Here is a 24,842-nt window from a genome sequence, read left to right as displayed (position 1 = left end):
GAGGAGGAGGAGCTGCCCGCCCAGAGTGAATAGGGTCTTTGTAACAGATGGGCGAGCGAGAGACAGTCAGACTCTGAGCTTAGTTCATCCTCCTCCAACCAATAATCAGTTAACAGTCAGAGCTGATTACTGATCAATAATCAGAGAACCTGTCAATCAAACAGAGGATTTGTGGATCAGCAGCTAGGCGGTAAGATTTTATTTCTGAGATCCAACCTGTAGTTTATAATCAGATGAACATGTTTGTCCCTCTGTGGACACTGTATATTTAAAACAGTATTATAATAATATATAATTTGTATATTATATATATAATATATAATATATGTAGTATATTTGTTTATTTTCAGAATGGAAAAAGAAAAGAAAATATTTCAGGTCATAATTCTGAAGATTTATAACAACAATAAAAACATTTAAAGATAAACTGTTTTGTTTTAGATTAAATTATATTAACAAGTGCCGTCGTTCATAACTTCATCATCTTTATCATCATCATCATCATTATCTTCATCATCATCATAGTTATTATCTTCATCATCATCAGTCATTTCTATTAGTATAGTTGTTGTGCATCTCTCTCTGTCTCTCCTTCTGTCTGTCTTTGTGTTTCTGTCTCTTTCTCTCTTCCTGCCGTACCTTTCAGGCCAGTGGCAGTGTGTGGAGGTATTGATCTGACCTTGTGCTGTAGCTCCCACTGAGCCGTATGGCACTCAGCTTATGTAATGCAAATGTGTGTATGTGGCTTTTTTATGGACTGGATCCATATTATTGCCCCTTGCAGAGGGAAGAGCTTTACAAACAAGAGCTGGACTGTTGATAAACCTGCTATTATGTTGTCTCGCTGCTGTGCTTAAAACTTTATTCATACCTCATACTTGCACGTATCTAATTGTATTGTATGTTATCTGTTCATGTGTGGCAACTCCTAAGAGGGAACAGGGGAGGAGCTTGGGGCAACTGAAACCCAAAATGGTCGCCCAGGTGTGTTTATCACTACAGAATGCCTCTCCTAAAGCAATATGTTTTTCTATGTTTCCTTAAAATATGTGATGCTCCTTTCTTCAGAAAAACCTTTCATGAATGGGTGAAGAATGAATTACACATATCTTCACAAAGAAAGCTAATGTAATATTATAAGCTCTGTTAGGAGTTTGGAGTTTGTTTTTTGGATGAGAGTAATGTACAGTACGGGTTAGTGTACAGTACATTCATCCAGGCTTGAATGAATGGCCAGACTGTTGGCAGAAACTGGAGTTCCCCACAGTTTCCACTTCCTACTTTCCCATCTGTTTATGTGGCTCCTGTCTTTTGACTGTGTGGTGCTATTACTCAACACTTCCATAGCTGTAGTGCTGACTGACTCAGTGAATACTCAGTTTAAGGTTTCTAAAAGGCTACATTCTGTTTTTAAATCGTCTATAATCATTGAGTCATATTCTGCAGGCTAAATTCTGCAGTAAGAAACTTGTATGTTGTATTATGAGTATAGTAACAAATGCATGGTGCAATTAACCACACACTGTTATGTGTTATTAACCAAACGTTCATAGCATTTTTGTGTAGTGGCTTTTATATGCAAAATAATTGTATCTTAGGATAGCAGCGTGTTTGCGAGTGGATCTGTGGGTGTATGTGAGTCTGTGTTTGAGCTCATACAGTAAGTATGAGTTGCCATATTAACACGACGTACAGTACCAATATATGGTTTTAGAGCTCCATCATTTCATGGGCTTCCACCTGTCTCTCTACTAGCAGCAGACTGTGAGGAAAAACCCCAAGGCCCACCGGTAAATGGGAGGAAAGGCAAGTCCTTTGAATAGTGTGGTGGTGTGACTTTGCTGTGTGGGCTTTCTCGGTCAACACCAGTTCTTCATGTGTGACATTCACTAGCATCTGAGATTCTCAGTACTTTGCTACTCTTAGTGACTGTTCCTTCTTATTTGCTGTAGCTTTATTCATACCCGCCTCTATCCACGTTTTATCTCTTATATAGACTGAATGTGGTTTATTACTATTGAGTTATTTTGAAGTTCTTAAGTTAGAGAGTTGTATGTAGCCGAAGCTGATGTTAATATGTACAGAGTGCTGTCGTTGTGATCTCTGCTGGTCTGTCCTTCCCTGGCTCCACTGTGGCCCTAATTTGCCCTCTACTTTGATATAAGTTCATGCTGCTTAGCTCAACCCCACAAAGACAAAGCTCTTCATTTCCATTGTGAAATCGCCAATCATTTTAATTAGACATGGATTATATATCATACACGCACACACACACACACACACACACACACACACACATTGTACAGTACTCCCTTAAGACTGGTAGTTTCAGCCATACATAACCCATGTTCAGGGCAGTTCTTTGCCATTTTATGTCATAAAACATCAAGATTATTATTATTATTTTTTATTATAATTATTATTGCATCTTAACAAATAATAATTAGGTGTAGTATTTTCTGAATTCTGTGTATTTCCCTTTGTTGTACTGCAGAGTATAATCTCTTGGTTTTTAGAACCTTAGAGACTGTTACCTCTGTTGGCCAGCAGATGGAGCAAAGTTCATTATCTGTGATGAGGAGCTGTCCGTGATATCAGTGCTGAAGTGACAAAGTGGTCTTTTCCTTCCTTCCTAGTCCTTACCACTACTCTCTGTTATCACTGCAAAATATATACATTCTGCTTTCAATGTGTACACTGCGTATTAAAAGGTACTGAGATTAAAAAATGATTATTTTTAGCACATTTGTGCAGGATCATATAAAACATGACCCTGATAATCCATGGTCCCTAAGATCCCTTTAGCATGCAAACCAGTGTGTGTGTGTCTTGCTGTAGAAGTGACATGGGAGGACCAGCAGCGAGGGCTGAATGGCTCTTTGTCTGATGGAGGGACACAGCCACACCCCTCCCTCCCTGACACAGGTTGGTTGGTCTGGGTGTGGATTTCTGACACTTTAAAAGCCATATTTCACTTTGATAGAGTATTATGCTTTTTTCTTAATCGATCATATGAGTCCAAATCATTTAAGAGTCCTGACAGTACAGTCACAAAAAAACAGGGTATGGTATGCTATGACCTGTCTACACAGCCTCGTCATAGCTTAAACAATAGCAAGAAAGGTTCTTAGAGCTAACGGTCATAAGAATTGAGACAAATTTAAAAAAGCTATTGGCAAACAGCTTTATTAAATGTAAGAGTGAAATTTTCCATATCTACTGCATTTCCTGTAGAGCAATAAAATATAGTTGTTTCTTATTCATGGACTCATGTAAAGGTATGCACCTTCACAGTCAACAATATTAATATATTAAAAAACAATATTCTACCAAAGTGATCCGTCCTTTTTCCATGCTGACCTTCACAATTTGTGTGGACTCACCAGCTGGATTACAGCCTCTCTAAAGCCAGACCTGGACAATGTACAGTAGTAGCTGTGTGTTAGAAAAAAGAAGAAAAAGAAAAGAGAAGGAAGATATAATAACAAGGAGAACTCACTTTGTATATTTTGTATAGGCCAGCAAATTATGATTAAGATGCAGTTGCCCAGGTCGGCCTCTGGATGGCAGCCTTTTGTTTTTCTTTCTCTCTCTCCTCGGTGTGGTTTTGCAGTGCAGCATGAAGCTGATGTTTTTGTAGACACTCTGATCTCTGAAAATTGATTAAGGCACATTTCATTACCCTAAACAAAACATGCATATTTTTAATTATATAAAAGTGTGTTGGCAGAGTGTCATACTTTTAATAAATGTAATGAAGTTAATTCTGATGAGATACTATCATCCGTAGATGTATTGCGGGAAAAGAGGAAATGTGTTGCTAAGGTAATGACACCACCAGTGTCTTAAGGTGCTGTGTTTGCTGTACAGGTTTATGTGCTTCCATGGAAACACATCTTCGCCTTCCTTTGAATTAATCCTCATTTATGTTTACCCATTATGTCACTTGCTCATTCTACCCACAGGATCTGATCTGCTGTGCAAATCATTTTTAACAGTAACATTGTTAGATTTTAAACATCCCAGAAGAAAAACAGCACAACTACTGATATTATGAGCATCTTAAGATTCTATGTGTTATTTTAGATGTATTTTGTTACAGTGTGACACAGTGGCCTTAAAAGCAGTTTTTCACTGAAAAATGCGTTGCTGGGGAGCTGCATGTAATGTGCAGTCTGGTGTTGTAGGCTAACAAGGCTCAGTGGATCAGACATGGCCGTAAAGCCTCTGCCTTCCATGGCCTGCGATTCAAGCAGTAATGAACCAACAGCGAGCGTGGTCATCAGTCAGTTTCTTCTCCCTCCCATGTCCTATTTGTTTTTTAGCCTCTGTCACTCCTTAAATTCAGTTTTTGAATATTTTCTTAGATAAACAGGGGTAGATAGACTGTGTCATGTACTAGTGTAGTGTATATCAGTTAGCAAACCAAGTGGAAGCAATTAACTTGCTTCCAAGGAGGAAATTAATTACCTACATTGTATTTACCTGCATAAACATTGAGGATCAAAATTATTAAAACTCTTTATGTGGAACTGAAAATGACTGCACATAATTTAACAATGGTAGTTTCATAATTTTTTTTTGTTGAATGTGCCATCTCAATGATATGGACAATGAGCTCCATTTGGTTGTCTATTGTCCTATATACTAGCAACTACTGATTAATTTATTTTATTAAGATAAAGGCAGATAGAAAAGTGTTTTTCTGCACAAAGACTGCTTTGACTGTTCACATAAGATATATTTAAGTTAGCCAGGTACTTAGAGAAAGCATGTTTTTTTAGAATTTAGAATCATGAGTCACTTCCATAGAGTGACCAACTTTTAGGGTACATCTTCTTGTTATCTTACCAACTCTATCTTGTTTATGAATCACCATTTGTAAAAATTGTTACACATTTGATGATTTTGCTGTTGTATCTGCTGCTGGGAATAAGTTGTCATTCAGAGACTGTTGGGTTAAATATAAAATGTTAATACCAAACAGTATTAACCCACAGACCACAGGCTTTTCCACACTGACTTGTTCTAGTTTTTCACTCCCATCTCTGTCTTAATATATCACTCTCTTATCCTGATGACCTACATGATGCAACTGAAGTAAGGAGAGAAAAAAATCACTTGCTCTCTTGATTATCATTTGACTCTCTAATGAGATGATGTTAGCTGCCACAAAGAGATGAAAGCTTGTGAGGCAGATGTCTCACATTGTCTTTTTATTCATATGACACTCCATTATTCACCCTAATGGAGTACTAATTGAGCTAAATGCAAATTCTGTGTAAGGGGCTATGAAAATTAAGTCAGATCGGAGTGGGCTTCTTTTGCCCTCCGGGCTGTCACTGTTGGTTTTGTCAGGTTCAGACTCCAGGACGGAGATTAGACAGGAGGGTTGGAGAACATTATGGTGGACAGAGGGGGCAGCCTTGCTGTGAGGATGTTGATTACACACTGACCCCGATGTTGAACCCACGATCTGAGGTCCTGGGGGTCCATGAGGGGTTGCTTACACAGGATCAAAACACACATGGAAGTGTCCTGATTGCAGATAGAGTCATGAAAAGCTTTGGAGAGAAATAGAAAAGTAAACAAAATCCTCCTCAGAATATTTCAGGGTCTCAGCGGGCTGAGCGGAAGGAAAGACGGACGTGAATAATACAAAGAGGGGGAGAAGATATGTAATCGGAAGAAAAAGAGATGCTTGAAAGCAAGCATTCAATCGTGTTGTTGCATAACCCTCTTTCAGAAAGATACTGTAGCTGATGTGATGTGTGTGTGTGTGTACGTGCATTTAAATGTGCACTTTTGCCCTCTACTCAGGTTTTGCTGATATTCTTGTCAATTTTCACGTTTTTCGCTGGAACTTTGTGAGGTAGTCGGCTCTCTCTTTTGTGTGCTCGCTGCTCTGTGCTCTTTCAGTTTGTGTTGTTTTGTGTTTCTTTTCCTTTTTTTTATGTTATTTTTCTAGGCTGTCTCCCCACAGTTGCCCCATGCAGACTCAAGTGAGATCCACTTCTCCTTTTACCCTCCTTTCCTTTCCCCCCCTCTCCCTGCCTTTCTTCAGAGGTCTCGAGTTTCTATCTGGTCCGGGACATTAACATCTCTTTACTGTTTCAGCTCTTTTTCCTTTAAAGCACAGATCCTCATCTCCCCAACCTTTCCCCCCTTTTCTTATTTTTAATAACTAAACTCTTAGCCTCTACCTCAGCCTCTCCCGGCCTCGCACCCTCTTGCTCTGTTTTGACTTCTCACTGTGCCCATGGTGGAGTTTGTGTGTTCTTGGTGTACTCTATGATTTTGTGTGTGTGTTTCTGTGCTTGTTGTTTTGTCATTGTCGTGTCGTACTGTTGTCGTGTCGTGTCGTGTCCCTCCCTCCCTCCATCCTCTTCCTCCTCACTCTGACCCTCCAAACCTGGCATACTCGGCGATCACGGCGATGGAGTCGCCCCCCCTCCTTCCTTCCTTTTCTTCTCCGTCTGCCCCCCTTTACCCTTCGTGCATCCTCTCACATCCATCTTCCTCTCCTCTGTCTGTGTCTGTCCATTCTGTGATGTGATCCCAGAAGACACGGACTCACCAAGTTGGACGAACTCAGGTCTGTCCCTTCTTCTACTTTCACCGTCTTTCTTCTTTGACTCAGCCTTCTTCTTCTTCCTCCTACTTTTATTCACTCTGTACATCTTCCTGGCTTGCCCTCCCCAACCCACCTCCCCTCATCTGAAATGTCTTTTCTTTTCCCGCTTCACTCGCCTCCATCCACTTGTGTTGTTTGCACTCTTACTTGTTCTGTAGACAACGCTTCCAGCTTTTTTGTCATTTCGCACTCTTTTATTTTGACAGTGTGTATGCTTGCAGTTTATAGAAGCATGGTCATGGTCATGCCACTGAAGCGAGTCTTAACATGAGACACTGTTATGTTCTACCAAGAAAAAACTATACAATAAAATGATACAATAATGAATGTGTTTTTCATGATCTGGGTTAACTTCAGCAAATTAGCTGACAGTCAGGACACATAGGCAGTTTTATACAGCCTCCCAGTTTAAAGGCTCTTCTTGGAGACTTGTCGTCACTATGAGGTCAGCCAAGATTCCAGGAAGTCTCTGTGGTGGCCAAAATATAAAGAAACAAAAAAATATAACATGTTAATTAGTGAGGTTTACAGGTGCTTGTTAAGCTGAGCTGACCGGCTGCTAACTCCAGTTACATATTTAATGTACAGAGGTGAGATTGGTAAAAAAGAATTAGCGCATTTCCCAAAATGTCAAGCTATTAATTTAACTTGTTCAACTTATAAAGATTGACTGGGCAAGATTCATTACTTTCTGACTTTTCTAACTTTCATTGTTTCATTTTAAATCCACTTAACCGTCACTGTCCAACACTTTCTGACTGCACTGTAACTTTAAAATCAGCATAACCACAGTAGTTAATCAACAAAATTTTAAGTTTTTAGGCAAACAGATGTTGACAATAGCTGATATGGCGTGACATAACAAGTAGTTATCTGAATGCTTTTTAGATTAAATTAAACTTTCCCTGTAATTTCGAGACAACTAAAGATGTGGACATGTGTAGGCTGTGAGATTTAACTTAAGCAGTGAAGTAACGGTAAACAATTAACCAGGAGAGGCAGAGAATAGACTCTATTGTAATGAGAAAAAATCACTTTGCATCACATATGCAGTCATTCATTTGCTCTCAGCTTATAATGCTTTTTCTTTGTATTTATGTGTGTGTATGTGTGTGTGTGTGTGTGTGTGTATGTGAAGCTATAGGCATACTGTATGTGCGCATGGCACTTGTACGTGTGCATTCACCTTCACTTTATCACTGCTACCATTTGACACAAAAGAAGAGACAGAGAGCAAGTGGAGAGAATGGAGATGCAGGTACAGCAGGAAAGTTATAATTTGGTGGCGATTGAAAATTGTATTTACAGAAAAAAAAACACATGTAGCAGTTTCAGCATAAAATAAATTGTTGTGAGGTAATATTTTGAGTGTTTTATTTTCTTTTTAGTTACATAAATTTGTTTTAGTTCTTATGCAGTGCCTTTATTACCTCCACAGAACAATATTAAGCTTGTGTATTGATTCTGGTGTGATGTTTGTATATTGCAAATTGCACTTGCAGCAATATGAAACTAAGTACAGTGCTTAAATTGAAGTCAGGAGGAGATGAAGATTTGTACTGAAGGGGGGGGGGGATTTTGCAAGCCTTTCACTTTGAGCTGAGAGGGATTGCGTTGGCCAATTAGTTGGATCACAAAGGAATTTCATTTGCTGTCAGAGGATTAGAATTCATCTAGAATCTTGTGTAAAATGTGTCCCAACATGGGTCACAAGCAGTGTTGGAGGTTGTATATGTGTTTATTGAAGTATAAGTGTCCAAAGCTTCTATACAATGTGCTCTTCAATTATTATTATACAGTTAAATGAGCCTGGAATTGTGACACGCTGTTTAATATGTTATGCAGCTTACTTTTACCAGTCAGTATTTTCTCTGTTTGTGTTTTTGTTTTGTAATACAGCCAACCATTCAGCTTTTTTCCATTAGATCTGTCCTTGTCATAGCTCATGGCTCATAGCTCAGCAGAAGCTTGTCTCTCACCACAACAGTATGTCTCTGCATCAGGCTTTCCTCACTGCATCAGCCCCTATCTGACAGCCTCTTGTTTCTTTGCTTAGGTATGGACATGGAAGAGAGGACCAGGCAGATGAAATTGAATATGAACAAGTACAAGCAGGGAGCAGGCTCTGACTCCAGGCTGGAGCAGGACTACCACAAGGTAAAAACCCATCCACATAGCTGGATTTATGCTTCGCTACTCCAGATTCACCGAACAAAACATGTCCCTACAGTGTACTGTTTGCATGGTGCATAGGCCATATGGCACACTTTGCAAGCAGTCAAGCATGTACACATGCACATATCAACATCATACTGCACATGTGCATTGATAGTGCATAGTGTACATACTGTATATAACACAGACAAAGTCACACAAACATACCAATACAGGTTCTCAGTTCAAACGGTCAGTTCACCCAAATCAAAACAGCTAAACATGTATGTATCTTTACTTACTCCTAGTGGAATTGAGCCATGCAGATAGTTTTGTTTTGACATTTCATTAATGAAATACAACGCAGTACCAGCATGTCTTCCTAGAAACAATGTCTGACTAACTCAGGATAATCACCAGACCTCACTTTCAACAGTTTTTGTTGGGAAATATTTGTAACTGAGGATAGGAAATAATAATAATGATAAATTATGTTCACAGCAGGGTCTGTGGACTATCTTGAGTAACTGGGACACACATCTGTCCTGCTGTTCAAATGTCATTCCTCAATGCTTTGAGCCATACAAACTAAATTAGATATCTCCTAATCTTAGCACATAAAACCAAAATGATCTGGCTAGAAGGTTAGATACAAGAATAAGTAAGCAAGGGAATGTGTTTTCTCTCTGTCATTTAGATGAACTGAGCCTTTAAGCCTTTTGCTGTCTTGTAATTCAAGGAATGTGACAGTGAGTGTGTGCAGAGTCTGTTTACTACTTTGTTCTGGAGAGGTCCTGAACATGTTTAGAGAGCGCAGCCTGAGCCTGGTGTCTCGCTGCAGTCTGGGCCAAGCCGTACAAGACAAAGGCTCTCTGTCCAGCTTTCCTTTTAAGTCTGTGGTATAAAAATGATTGCCTTAGGAACAGCCAATTTATTTGCTAGAAGTCTATAAAAAGCAGATTAAATTGTAAGTTGTCCTTGTCTGTTGAACATTATCCTCCTTGGAAGTGCCATTGACAAAAACAGTGCTCTCAATATTATTAAATAAGACTTCTCAACTCTTGCTCTTAAACCACAGTGTAATACAAAACAATAACTGTAACACTCAGTTCAGGTTATCCTACAGTAAACACACCACAAAAAAATACACACAGGATATTATATACACATTCAGTTTTACACATTGCCTTGAACCAGGGTGGCGCCAAGATTGTCATCCGAGTTGATCCTCCAAGGAAGCTTCGGTGTAAAGCTACTTTAGTACAACTCTGCCAAATAAATGTCACTGGCTTTTACACGATACAGTCCTAGCCAGAGGTGCAAGCACTCAGATCCTTTGTTTAAAGGTCCAGTGTGTAACATTTAGGAGGATCTATTGGCAGAAATGGAATTAAATATTAATAAGTATGTTTCTATTGTAGTTCTATTTCTAGTGTATAATCACCTGAAAATAAGAATCATTGTGTTTTCATTACCTTAGAATTGGCCGTTTTTATCGGCATACAGACTTCCATGGAGTCAGCCATGTTTTTTTTTGTTGATCCTTTTTTGCAGCCAGCATAGTTTCTCCTACACGCTTGGAAGGGGGAGTGAGGCGAGTGGTACTCAGTGGGTTCCAATCTGCGGATGTTAGATTCCACTAAATTATACACACTGGACCTTTAAGTTATAAAAAAAAGTTCCAAGGCGATAAATATCAAACTCTAAAATTTTACCTAAATAAAATTACATAAATATTATCAGTAAAAATGAATTTCTACTTTAAACTACTTGACATAATATATTCTTTTTATTAAGGCTGGATTAATAAAAGAGGACAACTCCTAAGCCCCCATGGTTAATTGTTTGTCCATTGGTTGTATTTGCACCATTAAAATAAGTTATCAACTAAAGAGCAAGCTGTATTATTACCTGATCTCTGTGGCCCTGCTGTATGGAGGGCTCCTGTGTCAAAATCTAGTTATAGTTTTTCCTGTGTCATTTTCAAATTTTAGTGCTCTCAGGTTCACATTCATAAATGAAGCTGTGTTTACTTAAACTGCCTCACATAAAAAAAATCCAGAGCAGAAAACAAACATCCTTATCAGCAGCGCTAATCACAAATTGATTGATGATGACAGAGGAGGTGAAATCTTTTCTAAATGCTCTAAGTATCCCATATTGTGAAAACCTGCAAGATTCAACCCTCAGCCTTATATTTTTCTGCTACTCTCTTTGATCTATTTGACTGAAGTACATTCTGACCTTTCAAAAGGCACACCTAATACACCTTATGTAACAACATCATCCCTACTCTTCTTCTCTCCTCCGAGAGCTAAAGTAATAAGTCTACATTATTCACGTTAATCAGCCCACTTCTGCCACGGAACTTATCTTGATCAAGACTGGTAGTCCTTAAAAAGCTAAAGGCATGCGAGCAGTGTTTTGTTTACGCTTAAAGTTCATACCCTTTCATCGCTTATTAAAGTTTACTTTACAAATACAGTATGAATAAGCACTAAACATTTGAAAAGAGCATGAACTTGTGCTTGCCAGAAGGACTTGTTGACATCCTAATAATAATAAGCTTTTTTGTTTGTATTGTTTCTGTCCTCTCTGCAGCGTTCAGGCAGAGATCCACGGGGCTCAGATAACCTGTCAGCCAAGTCATCTGACAGTGATGTAAGCGACGTGTCCGCTGTGTCGAGAACCAGTAGTGCCTCTCGGTTCAGCAGCACGAGCTACATGTCTGTCCAATCAGAAAGGCCGCAAGGAAACCGCAAGATCCGGTAGGCTGATGTTCACACCAGGGCACAGTGAACTTTTTTCCCACTCTTTAAACTCATTGAGCTGTTATCAGGAATGGACAAATCCCCCTCAGCTGTGAACTTGTCTTTTCATATACGTTGCCACGTCCAGACGTTTTCAGCTTTGAAAGTGTTTACACGTGGTTACATTTAAAGAGGAAAATACACCCCCCAGCCCTGTGTGTCATTTTCTCACTGTGATGAGTTCAAGTTTGGCTCTGTTTTAGAAAAATCTGGAACCAAATGATTGAACTCTGCTCATTCAAGCTGTGGGGAAAGTTTGTCCATATCTGGCAACACACATTGAAACATAAAACACATTGCATCTCTTTGGGTGTTGTCTCATATCAAAGCAAAAAACAAATTCATTTGCATGGCGCTTTGCTGTAAGTCTACATCTCTGTTTTCTGTTATTTTGAATCAGTCTGCTTTTGATCTTGGCTGCACTGTGTCTCTCTGTGTTTGTCTTTCTTTCTCTCGTTGTTGACAATATTCATGCTTTGTTTGATTTTCTTTCTGCTTTGCATGTGCTGCTCTCTTGCTTCTGTCTCCGTCTTCAGCCAGTTGCGATCAAGGAGCCAGTCTCGGGAGGGGGATGAGCAGTTAGGAGAAGTGCTAGAGGAGGAGGAGGCAGGTGGGGGAGGAGGAGAAAAAGGGAGAAGGTTCAGTAAAGAGGGGAGATCGCAGGGAGGAAGGAAGGGATCGGGGGGGAAGGTAGACACAGACAAGGAGCATCAGGAGGATTTGGTGGAGAAAGAAGAGGACTTGCACCAAAGGAGTATCTCAGAGACTGACCTCAGGTAACACGTGTGTGGCAGCCTCTAACTGTAGACTCCTACTAACAATAATAAAGACCTGTATCTCCCAGTTGCAACACTGACTTTTGCACGTTTATAAGACGATGTGCAAAGCAGTGTGGTGACTATCCTCCATCCTTTAATCTTGATAATTATGTAGCTATGGCTCTGTTAGCTCTTAACAATACTAAAGTAGAGTAGCATTACTACCTGATAATTGTAGTTAGAAACCCATGCAACCTGTTCACACTTAAGAAGCAGATAAGATGCACATAGAAACAGTTCAGCAATAATTTAAGATGAAGCAAATCACAAAGAAAAAAAAACAACTTTTTTATGTAGCCATGCAGACAGGTTCAGTTTCATTTGCTGAGATTTTAAGATACCTTCTGCAGGAGCACAGCACAGAGCCCTAAGTGGGTATGTACAGTATATATGTACATGTGTATGCAGAGATGGACTTATGTGTATATAGTTGCATCAGGAAGAAAAATAAATAGGATAATGCATGCATGAAAAACTATTTTATTGTGGCCCAAGAGAGTATAGTTTAATTTCTGAAGAGTGTAGGGCTAGTTTAAAAAGTATGTCAAGAGCAAATTCAAGAACAAATTGATTTGGAATCCCGTAGCAGGATAAAAGCTTAGCTTACCCTTCTAATAAGATGTCTTCTCTATCAAATCACATTCACAGCAGGATCCAAGTTAGTGCTTATTACTAACGTTAATACTGCCACAGTGTCTGCTAGGACTTGAGAGAAAACACATTAAGATAAAAGCTGTACCCTCTTATGTGTGATTAACACTGCACCAGTGTGTACTGCCTGATTAAGAAAACACACACCACTGCACATGGCAGAAACATGAGCAAATCCACATAAAGGTATACAGGTATAGTATCTACACAGTTCTACTTCCAGATTAATGCTAGCAAGATCTAAAAATAAATCCTGAGACAGTGCAGTTTTGTCTATTGAGGCTGCAATCTGTGTGGCTTTACTGTTTGTCTGTGCTGCTGGGGTGTTGTGTCAGTATTTTGTCTCTCTGCCTGTCACATGCTGTCTCAGTCCTACAGTGTCACACTGCACTTTGCAACTTGTCAACACAAACCTCCCAAATTCCTCCAGCTACTCCTCAACATGCCATTTTTCTCTGTGTAACACCACAACCCTCATACCTACACTATCAACCAGCGATCAGTTCACTTTCAGTTAAGTCACTGGAAACTATAATTAATGTGAGTAAAAAACCTGCCTCAGCAAATACATTCTGAAGACACATTTGAATTCAGCCAAAATATTCTCATTTCAAGCAACATCCTCCTCCTTGACTGAAAGTGAGCTGGATTAGTCCTGCTTTTAACATGCTGACAACTCTTATCTGTGTGATCAACCCCAATTCCTTCATGACAGCTACAGTATAAATCTATAATATACATACTGTTTCACCATGTGAGCCATTGCACATTCTGCTTTTCTGGGACAACAACACGAGAAGAGATTCTCAGAAACATCATTCAAGTTTAGTGAAAATGTTCATGTTTACAAAATAATTAGCTCCAAATCAATCAAAGACTCCACAATAATCCTAATTTTAGTCAAGGTATTTATACCGTAATAATAGCTGAATGTACTTCTTCTACCAAATAATAAAGTATTGCTAAGCAGCAGTAAATGTTAAGAGGAGTAGTCATTTTCAAACGTTTTTATATTACAGTGGTTTACACCATACAATCAGAGCTCAGGGCACATTTTGTTAAGCCTGAGCACCTATTTTCGGGTTCCCCTGCACTGTGTGTGATGCTTTTTGTGAATCACATTGTGTCAGGAAATTCTAGCATGCTCTGTTTACACCTTTGGCACAGAGGCTCATGAGTTCTGAATAGAAATATAGATAGAATATAGTATGCACTCATAGAGGATATCTCCAAGATGCTCAGTGATTTTCTACCTCTGCTGCCCAAGTCATTGCTTGATTTAAATAAGAAAGATAAAACAGTAGAATAAACTAATCCAGGCGTTCTCTTTATTAAAACATTATGTGAACCCTTTGTTTGGTTGCATCAGCTAAGCATTCCTTCAAGTACTGTATGTATTCACTTTAAACTCAGACAGAGGAACAGATAATTCTTTATATTTCACTGACCGATGCTGCAGCTGCTCAGTGTCATGTTCTAATTTATGAATCAAAACACACTTTAGAATAAGTACAGTATGTGTGGCACTGGCTATCGAAGCCACACATTTCAGTCACATATGTTTTTTTCATAAACTTAGCAGTATGATTACTTCAGTATTCACTGGGATAAGAAAAAGGACCTATTTTCCATGTGTTGTTATGTAAGCTCTGCCAGTGACGACATTTGCATCAGCCTGGACATTGAGCCTAAACAGTGAGCGAAGCACTGAGCCTTACAGTGAGAGCCTCAAGATCGATACTGTAGATACTGAAAATAATCAGAACTGTGTCTACAGATCATTTGTGTAGTCAGGAAACGTAAGGGATATTATGCTACCTGCCTCAAGTGATAAAAGGTTTATTCACTGCTCTGCTTATCTATGTATAAAAGCCAGGAAGCAGTGTGATTCGGCAGAAACATCACTGCTAGCCACATTTACTTATGACTCATCTCCTATGTATTGAGGTCACAGAGTAAATATACATCTGCTACACATTAAACCTGTTCTCATTGGCCTGGCATACAAACATCATGATAGCCATGTGTTTTTTAGACCATGAGCGCTTTCACTGCACAAAGAGGCAAATGCACACATGCGGCTCTAAGCTGACGTTGTGTCCAGTGGTCTTCAGGATGTACCGTAAGAAGCTTTCCATCAGCACTTTTAAATCCCACATCACCTCTTCTCCTCCATGTCTCTTTCATCCAATATTGCTGCCTGGGTAATGACTCAATCATGCGAGGGAAAGTAAAGACTGTCATTACTGAAAGAAAGGAAGGGATGTTTCATTAAACCCCTTGGTCCTCCCCTCCCACAGCTTGTCTAGTGATCTACCTTTACGGCTGATGATACTGTTTCAATATGAGTTTCAGACTTTAATTAATCACTTCAATCTCTGACAAAAACCTTTGGAGCTATGTTGACAGGTGTGTATGCATGCTAATGCTCTGGCCGGGGGCACAGTTGCTATGGAAACACGTTTTTCTGCCTCACCTGATAAAGAAGCAGTGATCCTCTCGGTGAAAGGCGAACAAGATAAGGGGATAAGTGTGGGAGGACAGGATGCACTTTGCGTATATACAGCATCCATGATCTGTTTCTTCCAAGTTGGGTAAAAGAAAGTTGCTTTTCAAGCCTATAGCAGTATTTGTAGCACACATAATGTAATGTGCTGATATAAATCTTTTTTATATGTAGGTAAAGTCTTGCAAAAAATCAATTGACTTATGGTTTGCTGATGATTTTAAATGGTCAGCAAGTCAGAGATACCGTACCTTTTTATCTACTGGTTGTATGTTATTGTTACCTAAATTACCTCATTTAAAGACAGGTGGTGTCAACACTTGCGCAAGACAAAAGAAAATTCCGGTTTTGTTTTGCCTTGGGAACATCTTGGCCTAGATGAAAATGCAAAGTGAACAATCTGCATGATGAAGAACACTATGTTCTTTGGGCTGAGGTTGAAAATCAGAAATCCCCGGAGAGTCCCAGTTTTCCAAGCAGGCACATTTACACAGTGTCTGAGTGCCAAGACCTGTTCAGTGAGTAGAGATACAGTAATGAGAGAAGGGGCTAGAGGAACAGTGAGTAGATACTGGTATACATTTATTTTACACAGTTATGTTATGTGAACCAACAGGATGTTCGTCAGTTGAGATGCAGCGCATGCTAGACAAATTAACACTTTATTATTGGACTGCTTCCTGGACACAGATTATGGATTGTTCAACAGTAGATATAAACATGTTGACCAGTACAGTGTGTCCATTTAGACTAGAAGAACATTTGTCCCAGTAGATGAATACATTGCCTCATATTTTTAATTATTTAGAATTTTAAAAAATGAATCGGGCAATATGAATTTCGGTTTGAAAGGGTCTGTGCTCATGTGTTTCTGTGCTTGTTCATTTTAACCTCAGTGGGCAATAATTTGTAGAGGCAAATGCCCCCGACCTTGCCACTGTGCTGATATTTAATAATATCATAGAGGCATAATAGAGGCAGCATTATCGCTCGGTGTTGACCACATGAAATGCAGCCTCACTATGATGATAGTGAAAGAGCATATTTTAGAATGTCACCTGTACCACATCGGTCCGTGGTGTTGTCAGGAGCCCAGGCGCTTGAAGTCTGCTTCAAAGCTTCTCGGCTATATTAACTGATCAAAGGCACTAATCCCCCAATAAGCATTCAATATTTATGTATTAAAGTACAGGCTGATCCATAACAGAACCCGCTGGCATTAGAACTGGCATAAACAAAAGGCTTTATACTGCAGGCTGAGGTACAACGTGTGTGCATTCTTTTAGAGCACATCTGACTTATTTCACCACCAGCTGGCACCCAAAAAAAGATGTATAAGCAACTAAAACCTAGTGTTTAGGAAAGGGGCTTTATTTTTAGAATTCAAATGTAACAGTTAGTATTGTTCTTGTCGGTAGTGAAGAAGATCAATATGAGTTCATCATCATACGCTCATGAAATATAATGTTGCAAATATTATTTATTAATTTTATTTATCTAACTGCTGGAATATACAAACCGCTCTCGCTTTCTCTGGCAGCATAAGGCTTGAAAACACAGGGACCAGAATATGAGTGCCTGGTAGACTTGGGCAGATTGCTGGAGCTCTAGCAAGGGTTTACATTTAAATTAAAAGCATCACTTATCTCCAATGTCAAGGTAATGCAATATTGTTGCCTGCACTTGAAATCCTATAACCATGTCTGATGTAATCTTGATTATATGCAATAATTTTCTTAATTCTAATGCAACTGAGCTGAACACTAATGTCTAATATAGCAAAGAGCAGAATTTGAAGGAGCTTAACTGAAGTAATTGATGGAGTCAATTGTCGAAATGCATTGATTCTTCTCCCATTTTAGTCAGCGTGTCTCTCCATAAGTTTTCTTTATAAGACAGTTACATGATGGAGGTCAGGCACTTTAATTAATGAATAGTAGCCTGGAGGGCGCTACACGTAACTCATCCTATTAAGAATGCAGAGCCTATGATACAGAATGTAATTTGTCTCTTAAAGATAATTTTACTAGCAGAGCTAAAATAAGACCCTAATTTGGACAGTGGCCTATTTCCTTTCAAACGGGAAGAGCTGGAAAATAATGCTGATGACAGACAACTCTTACTTTTGTATGCAGTTTAGTGTAAAAGTACTGAATGTGTGGTCACAACTGTCCAGAAAAGTTGTAACTTTCTGTCTCCAGGTCTACATTAAAACGAGCAAGAGAGAGCTAGATGTTAAATAGCATGAACTTAAACTTGGACTAATTAATAAAGAAATGAATACAAAATCTATTATCTTATTATAAGTCAAAACTTTTCAAAAACTATTTAAACTTTAAAATTTAAAAATTTAAAAAAACAGTATGTGGCAAAACAATCACAACTCGGTCCATTACTATCTGTTCTGGAGCTTTCAATCATACCACACAGAGGAGAAAGGAGGCACAGAAGTTTGCCCAGTTGTTGTAGCATTGTAGATGTTCATATTTCCACTTTTCTGAGAATTTTAAGGACCCGTTGTTCATGTTGTCTTAAAACCTGAGATTGAAAGTTAAAGGTACTTTGTGGAGTTTTTGAACACGAGGGGCACTATGAAGCAATGTTTTTACATGTGGGTCCCTGTCTTGTTTGTTCTTGTGCACTTGCACACGATACACAGTCAGTGTCAGTGCCAGTGGTTTCACAGTATTCCACTGATATACAGGTAGCAGTAACAGGACAAGAAATGCAGCAATGTGCCAGAAAAAGCAGTAGTGAAGACAACGTATAGCTTGTAAACATGCAGGTTATGAAATTTCAAGCGAATGCTACACGACAGTCCACACGACAGAGTTGGAATGTTGTTTACTGATCTGGTACTACAATAATACTACCTAAAATATCAAGACCAAACAAATCAAATTTTGTGTTTGATAGAATATAATACTCAAAAAACTTTAGTCAGTGCACAACAATTTAAGGAGCTACAGCAGAGTATATAATAGTTGATCTTTCACTGCATCGATCTTTTAGAATATACAGTACATCCACTTTAAACCCTCAACTCAGCTATACTGTAAGTCATGAACTCCTGTACCTGAACTCTGTCCTTCTCTCCTTTTCACCCCACACCTTCTCATCTCCTGTCCCTTTCCTGTCCCTCTCCTGTCCCTCTCCTGTCCTCTCCTCTTGCCTCTTCTATGCTCTCCTCCTGTCTCCTCTTTCATCATCATCTCTCCTTTCACATCCTCTCCGCTGGCCTCCTCTCTCCTCTGCCCTGTCCTCTCTTCTCTGTCCTCGCCTGCCCCCCTGTCAATGGTGGTGGCTGACAGTGACTTTGCATCCAAAATGAAAAACAGGCAAATGGGCTCGTCGGGTGGACTAAACATGACCAAGAGCACAAGCATCAGCGGCGACATGTGTAACCTGGAGAAGACGGACGGCAGCCAGTCAGACACGGCGGTCGGCACGGTAGGCACTGACGAGAAGAAGAGGCGCTCCAGCATTGGTGCCAAAATGCAGGCCATGGTTGGCATGTCACGCAAGAGCCGGAGCACCTCTCAGCTCAGCCAAACAGGTAGGACACCCAACTGCACAGTTTGTATGTATGTTCATATGTGCATCTGTCTTGTGTTCTGTCCGTGTGTGTTTTCTATGCTGAATGTTCTAATCGCTATCTTCTCCAGTTCTTCCTTTTCCCCACTTTTTATTTAGAAGGGCTTAGAACTTTCTGGAGATGAAGACAACAGCATGACTTTTTCTCACTTAATTCTCTCTTTCTTCTAGGTAACAACTCTCCTGGTAATTCCTTTCTCTCTCTCTTTCTTCCTCCCTTTTTTTTATTTTCATTCTTATTACCCCACTGCAGTGTTTTCGTGCGCATTGCTGATAACTTATGATTGATCAGTTTAGAAAATGTGTTAGAGCTTTAACAGCTCTGCAATTCCTGCCACATTGATGACCTCAGCTGCTTGCTACAGGTCACGTTTTGTCACCTTTTCGGATGCTCTCTTGACTGGGATGCATTTCTGTGAAAAACACTGTGGCCATCTGCAGTTGTTTGTATTTGTTTCTATGAGTGCATGTGAGAATGTGTGCACATGTGAAAATAGACAGTTTACAAAACTATTTGTTGTTGGCTGAATGCAGCAATATGTATTTTTATTACAAAACATGGGGCTATTACTTTTTTTTTCTATCCTACTTTCTTTTCAAAAGTGCTCAATAATCATTTGAGCAGGTTTAAGCTGCCCTAGCTGATGCCAGAGAGTGTGAAAAACAGCCTAGCAGATGGCGTGCAGTGATGTCTCTGGCTGATTGGGGTCTGGTCTGTTCTTGTGAAGGTCAGCTGATTTGTCCACTTCCCCTTGGTGGCCGCATCTCTCCGATGCATCTCTAAGCATTCAGCACCTATTTATTGGGTCTATTCAAACCTAAAGTGCTTGATAATCACTTCTACCCATCAGCACTCTCTGTCCAGATGTAGCTAGATTGCAAGGCGGACAGAGAGTTAGATTTAGATATGGATGTATGGTGAGGTGAGATGAGCGAGAGAGAGAAGCAAGGCGGTGTGCTCACGTGGCACTGCACTGCCCCGCTGGCTCGTGATTTGACTGGGGCATGGGCTGCTGTCTTATCTCTGGGGGTTAATCATTTCTACTAATAAATGATCACATCAATATGACAATCAGTGTTGTGGTATTATTTAAGATACGACCGCTGGAAGACAAAAGGAAATGTTAGATCCTCCCCGTTCAGTAATTCATTCATTCATTGTGAAGCAGTTCTCTAGGTCTTGTTTTGTTGGGTATTAATGATGGTTATGTTGCTGAATGAGATGTCTCTTCTGGAGTTTACTTATAGGAACAGACAAAAACCGACTGACATTTGCTCAGATTTTTATTTTAAGATTCCCATTTGAACAGTTTAACACAATCTCATGAACAAAGTTACACACACTCTTTCCCCATGCAGACGCAGCACAAAGTAAGCAGCCTGAATCTCCTACAGCTATTAATATTTCACTCAGCGCTTCTAAGTGCATCAGATGGAATTTGTGAGAGCGTGCCTACATCTGCCTTTCAATATTTGAGATCTGTATTTGGTTCTGCACAAACACTGCCAAGCTGCCTTTGCCCTACTTTGTTGTGCGTTATTCTGAGATGCTCATTGCCCGACTAAAGGGTGCATTCAAAGGGTGGTCGATTTTAAGAGGTTGCTCGACAGTTTGTGTCCACTGCCAAGTGCTGGTGGGGGATGGGCAGGTCAGCCACGCAGCCAGACTCTGGCTTTGACAAACACAGGTTAGTCAGATGGAATGGATGTGCTCCCAGGTGGCCACCATGAGTAGTGTGTACACAGGCTGCAGCTCTAGCCTCCTGGAACTGCTGGTTTTGTCCTCTCGCCTCCACGGTGGCACACACTTGAGTTTTCAGGAAATACAAACGTATCACTACATCCAAATAAATGCTTAGAGTGTATGAACAGTCACCTGCTAGTATCCAGCAGGTTACAGCATTTGCTGTCAAGAACAGCAAGTTACCACCAGGACATGTTTATTGGATGGAGAATGGAGACCATCACTGAGACTGATACATTATTGAGTTCTTGTGGCTTTGGTTAATTATACACAAAGAAAGAGACTTTTTAATGCGGTAGCACAATAACCAACCTGTGATAAAGGAAGAATCTTATATTTTTTTGACTAACAATGTGGTCGCCGAGCAACATAAAGGTTTCACAGTGCTGACTTTATTTGAGAGTTTACATTGGCTTTGATATTAGCTTGAACATATTTAGGCAAATAAATGAATAAAATAATGTTAAGCTAATGCATGTTGTCCTTTATAGGCTTTATTGGTGTTGCACTGGTCATCATGAGCCAGCTGAAACATCAAGTTGATTTATTATAGTGAATTGTCCCATCCACCAGTCAGCAGTCTTGTGGTCCCTGGTACATTATGTTTTAAACTCAATAGAGAGCTGCATTATTCCCAGTATCCCCGACCCAAATTGCTGCTACAGATCCTGACTCAGCTAAAACCGCATAGTAACACTCAAATCTTGCAAGCTTATTAGAAATCCATCTCCATGCATTAATCTGTGCATTTCTTCACATTTTTCTTACTTCTGATTGACATCTGAAAAAGAGGCCTGTTTTCGCTGCCTATTAATTCCAGTGCATTCACTATCTGTGTTACATATTCTCAGAGGCGAAGCTGTGGTAAAAAGAATGCTGATGAAGCTGCTGTCAGCGGTTTACAGCATTGACAATGCTAGTCAAATGTTTACTTCAGTTTTACTGTGAATCATTATTGGCTGTGGATGTTTGCCCCTTAAAGGTGCTTAACATTTTGTGCATCCTTAGATGTGATATACTCAAAATTCACTTGCCACTTGCATCACAGACCAAAACAACAGCTCTATGGACGAAAATGGTAATTTTACCGAGCAGATAATCCGAAAAAACACTTAAAGCTGGACTGAAACAAAATAAAACTCATCAAATCGTCTTTGTTAGTCTTTCCACTGTTCCAACAATCACCAACTCTGGTTTGAAAACTTGAAATAAATCCTTTAATTCACCAACGTAGAAGAGAAAAACAGCAGTTTCACTTGCTCTCCTCAGCTGCACACGAAGCAGACCGACAATGTAACCAAACCACAGAGAGACAACTATAGCAACAATGGCACTAGTAGTCAACAATAGTAAAAAATCTCCTGATACCTTTAACAGTGTGTAGTGTAGTTTACAGTGTAGTGTTCTTTTTAGTGCTGCAGTTTTTGTAATGCAGTTTACTCAGGACAAAGTGATTCTTTTACTTAATCAATCTATAGCAGCTTTTTGGCATCGTAATGCAGAAATGGATTTGTTGTGTGAGCATTCAGCCTAACTTAAAATTAACTTCCTGCATTAATTATTAATTATTAATTCACTGCATAGACGCTCTATGCTTGTATGTGAATTGTTCAGGATTATTTGAGTTCCATTTGTAAAAACAATACTGATTCTCTTTGCATTTTGTCCAATATGCATATTGTAAAGGAAGCTCTTTCAGTCATATTAACTATTTATTTTCTCTTTTTGCTTTATGAATTACAGGATGGAACAGGAATAGGAGGACAGTCTTCTTTACAATACTGCAGAATTATCAAGCACATTCTTTTTACCATGTTTTATAACACAGCTAGTAGCATATACCTGATAATCCATTTCAGTAATTTTACCCCATAATGGCCTCCGGAGCCCCGATGGTGTCCCAGAAACATAATCAACAGCAAGCTTTACAACACAGCACCAGCCTCTGACTATTAAGGCTGAGGAGGTGAACAGTGCAGGAAATGCAGGAAATTGGACCTTAATAGGCAAAAACAGGCAAGGCTGCCTGCAGTGATATAGAAAATCAGAAAAAGATGGAATCAGTGGGGAGGATTCTGAGTATGTGGTATAATACATTGTCAGTACCATCTAGTTTCCTGTTCCCCTGAGTATTCTAGCATAATTCTTCTTGCGTCCTACTTTTATCAACCTGATCCTGAAAGAAGCTCACTATTTATACCTTCTAAACTGAAATATCCCATTCTTTTTGAGAATTTAATATAATCCCAGGTTCATTGTGTTAAATAAATCCAAAACTTTACTAAGAGTTCACCACCTAACTCACCCTGCCCAATATAGCTATACAAAAGAGAGAACAATACATTGATGGCCCCACTCCGTGTCTCACTCCTCCCTCAACTACACCAGATACTGACGTAATCCTGGACCTCCAAAGTCCTCAAACAGACTGTTTTGTATGTGGTAAAATAGCTGAACTTTGAGCTTTCAGCCAAGGTAATTTATCTTCTGAGTTGAGTTGGGTGCCTCTCAGCAGCTCCTCCTCTAGCTGAGGCCGCTAATTAATCTCCTAGGGGGCCAGAGCAGACATGCTGCTCTCAGGATGATGCATGAAAGGAACATAGCAGCATAGGTACAACCGAGGCTGAGGGACACAAGTGCCCCAGTGCTTGCTCCCCACCCCTATTCCTACATCACTCTCATTCCCACCTTACTGACAGTTGTGTCTCGCTATCATCATATTCATTCTCTATCTTTGCCCTCGCTTCCTTCTCTTTTCACCTTCTCTTCTCTCATTCATTTATTCCACTAGCTCCACAGTATCTTTTCATTTCTGCCTTTCCCTCTCATTTTTCTCTCTCCATCGCCATTACAATAATTCTCAAGAGGACTCATTGCTGTTAATCAGCCTGAGCTCTCAGATGAGCTTTCTTTGCAATGACCTAAATATATGTGGATCCACAGTAGAAGCGGACATGCTTTTATAAGTTTCAAATACTATAAATGGGTCCACTGCAATATACCTACAATGCACTGATGATCAGAATATAGAAATGCTTCTGATGATAGTTTCTACATGTAGTGACTCAACACTGGTCTTCTAACATCCCTCTAGTTCAAACTGCACTGTGCAGACATCAGCAGTCTTTGGTGCAACTGCCCAAGTTACGTCAATAAGCGGATGCTCTCTTCTATAAATTCATTTGCATGTTTTTTCAACAGATTGGAAATCAGGGACTGTATTGGCCAGGTCATCAATACCATTTCACCTGAATGCATCATGAACCATTCCTGAATGATTCTTTCACTGACAGGGAACATTATCTAGCTTATCTAATTGATAACCATGGAGAGATGAATGTGCTCTGCCATTGATGGTTTCGTGGCATCAAGACTTTGATCAAATAGACCTACCCAAAACCATTACTTCACTTGCGTTTACAGCTTTTCTGTTGTACTGCATCCACTTCAGTGGTGGTGCAGCTGGAACTGAAGTTCATCTGTTGCCGATGTTTTGCTGGCCCACTGCAGTTGAGTGCAGCAGTTTTCCGAAATTGGTTGATGTATCCCACAATTATATTGCAATGTCAACTGTCACACTGAGGACTGGCATTTTCTTGTAGTGGTCTGACATCTCTGTTCATCTACCAAGGGCAGCCTACACAACAATCACTTTAATGTGTGTGTGTGTGTGTGTGTGTGGGGTTGTGTCAGTCAGTGAAGCAGTAAAGTGCGGGCAAGTTGTCAGCCCCGCTACATTTCTTCACTCTCAAAGAGACACCCTTCAAGGTGGCGGCAGGCCTGGTCTCACACTATGTGACAAGAGCTTCTCCCATTCACAGTCCTACTGTCTGAGAGGATCTCCCTCGCCTTCAATCCCACTCTCTCTTTTATTCATGCTTCTGCGGGTCTCTGGCCCCCCCCATCCTTCTCTCCCTCCCTCTCTCCCTCC

General features: G+C 39.9%; 1 protein-coding gene across 1 annotated transcript in view; it reads left to right on the top strand.

Moving 5' to 3' along the window:
• rims2a (regulating synaptic membrane exocytosis 2a) overlaps window positions 1-24,842 on the top strand; it is a 140,193-nt gene that overhangs the window by 101,859 nt on the left and 13,492 nt on the right. The window contains 4 exon segments of the mRNA XM_035672333.1: window positions 8,691-8,791; window positions 11,390-11,556; window positions 12,135-12,374; window positions 18,885-19,129. Coding sequence (XP_035528226.1) covers window positions 8,691-8,791; window positions 11,390-11,556; window positions 12,135-12,374; window positions 18,885-19,129 — 753 coding nt within the window.

Source organism: Morone saxatilis, unplaced genomic scaffold, assembly GCF_004916995.1.
Source record: "Morone saxatilis isolate NCDOM2014 unplaced genomic scaffold, NCSU_SB_2.0 Contig24, whole genome shotgun sequence".
Taxonomy (NCBI): Eukaryota; Metazoa; Chordata; class Actinopteri; family Moronidae; genus Morone; species Morone saxatilis.
The sequence above is the reverse complement of the archived record's forward strand: the minus strand, read 5'-3'. Positions and strand labels throughout refer to the sequence as shown.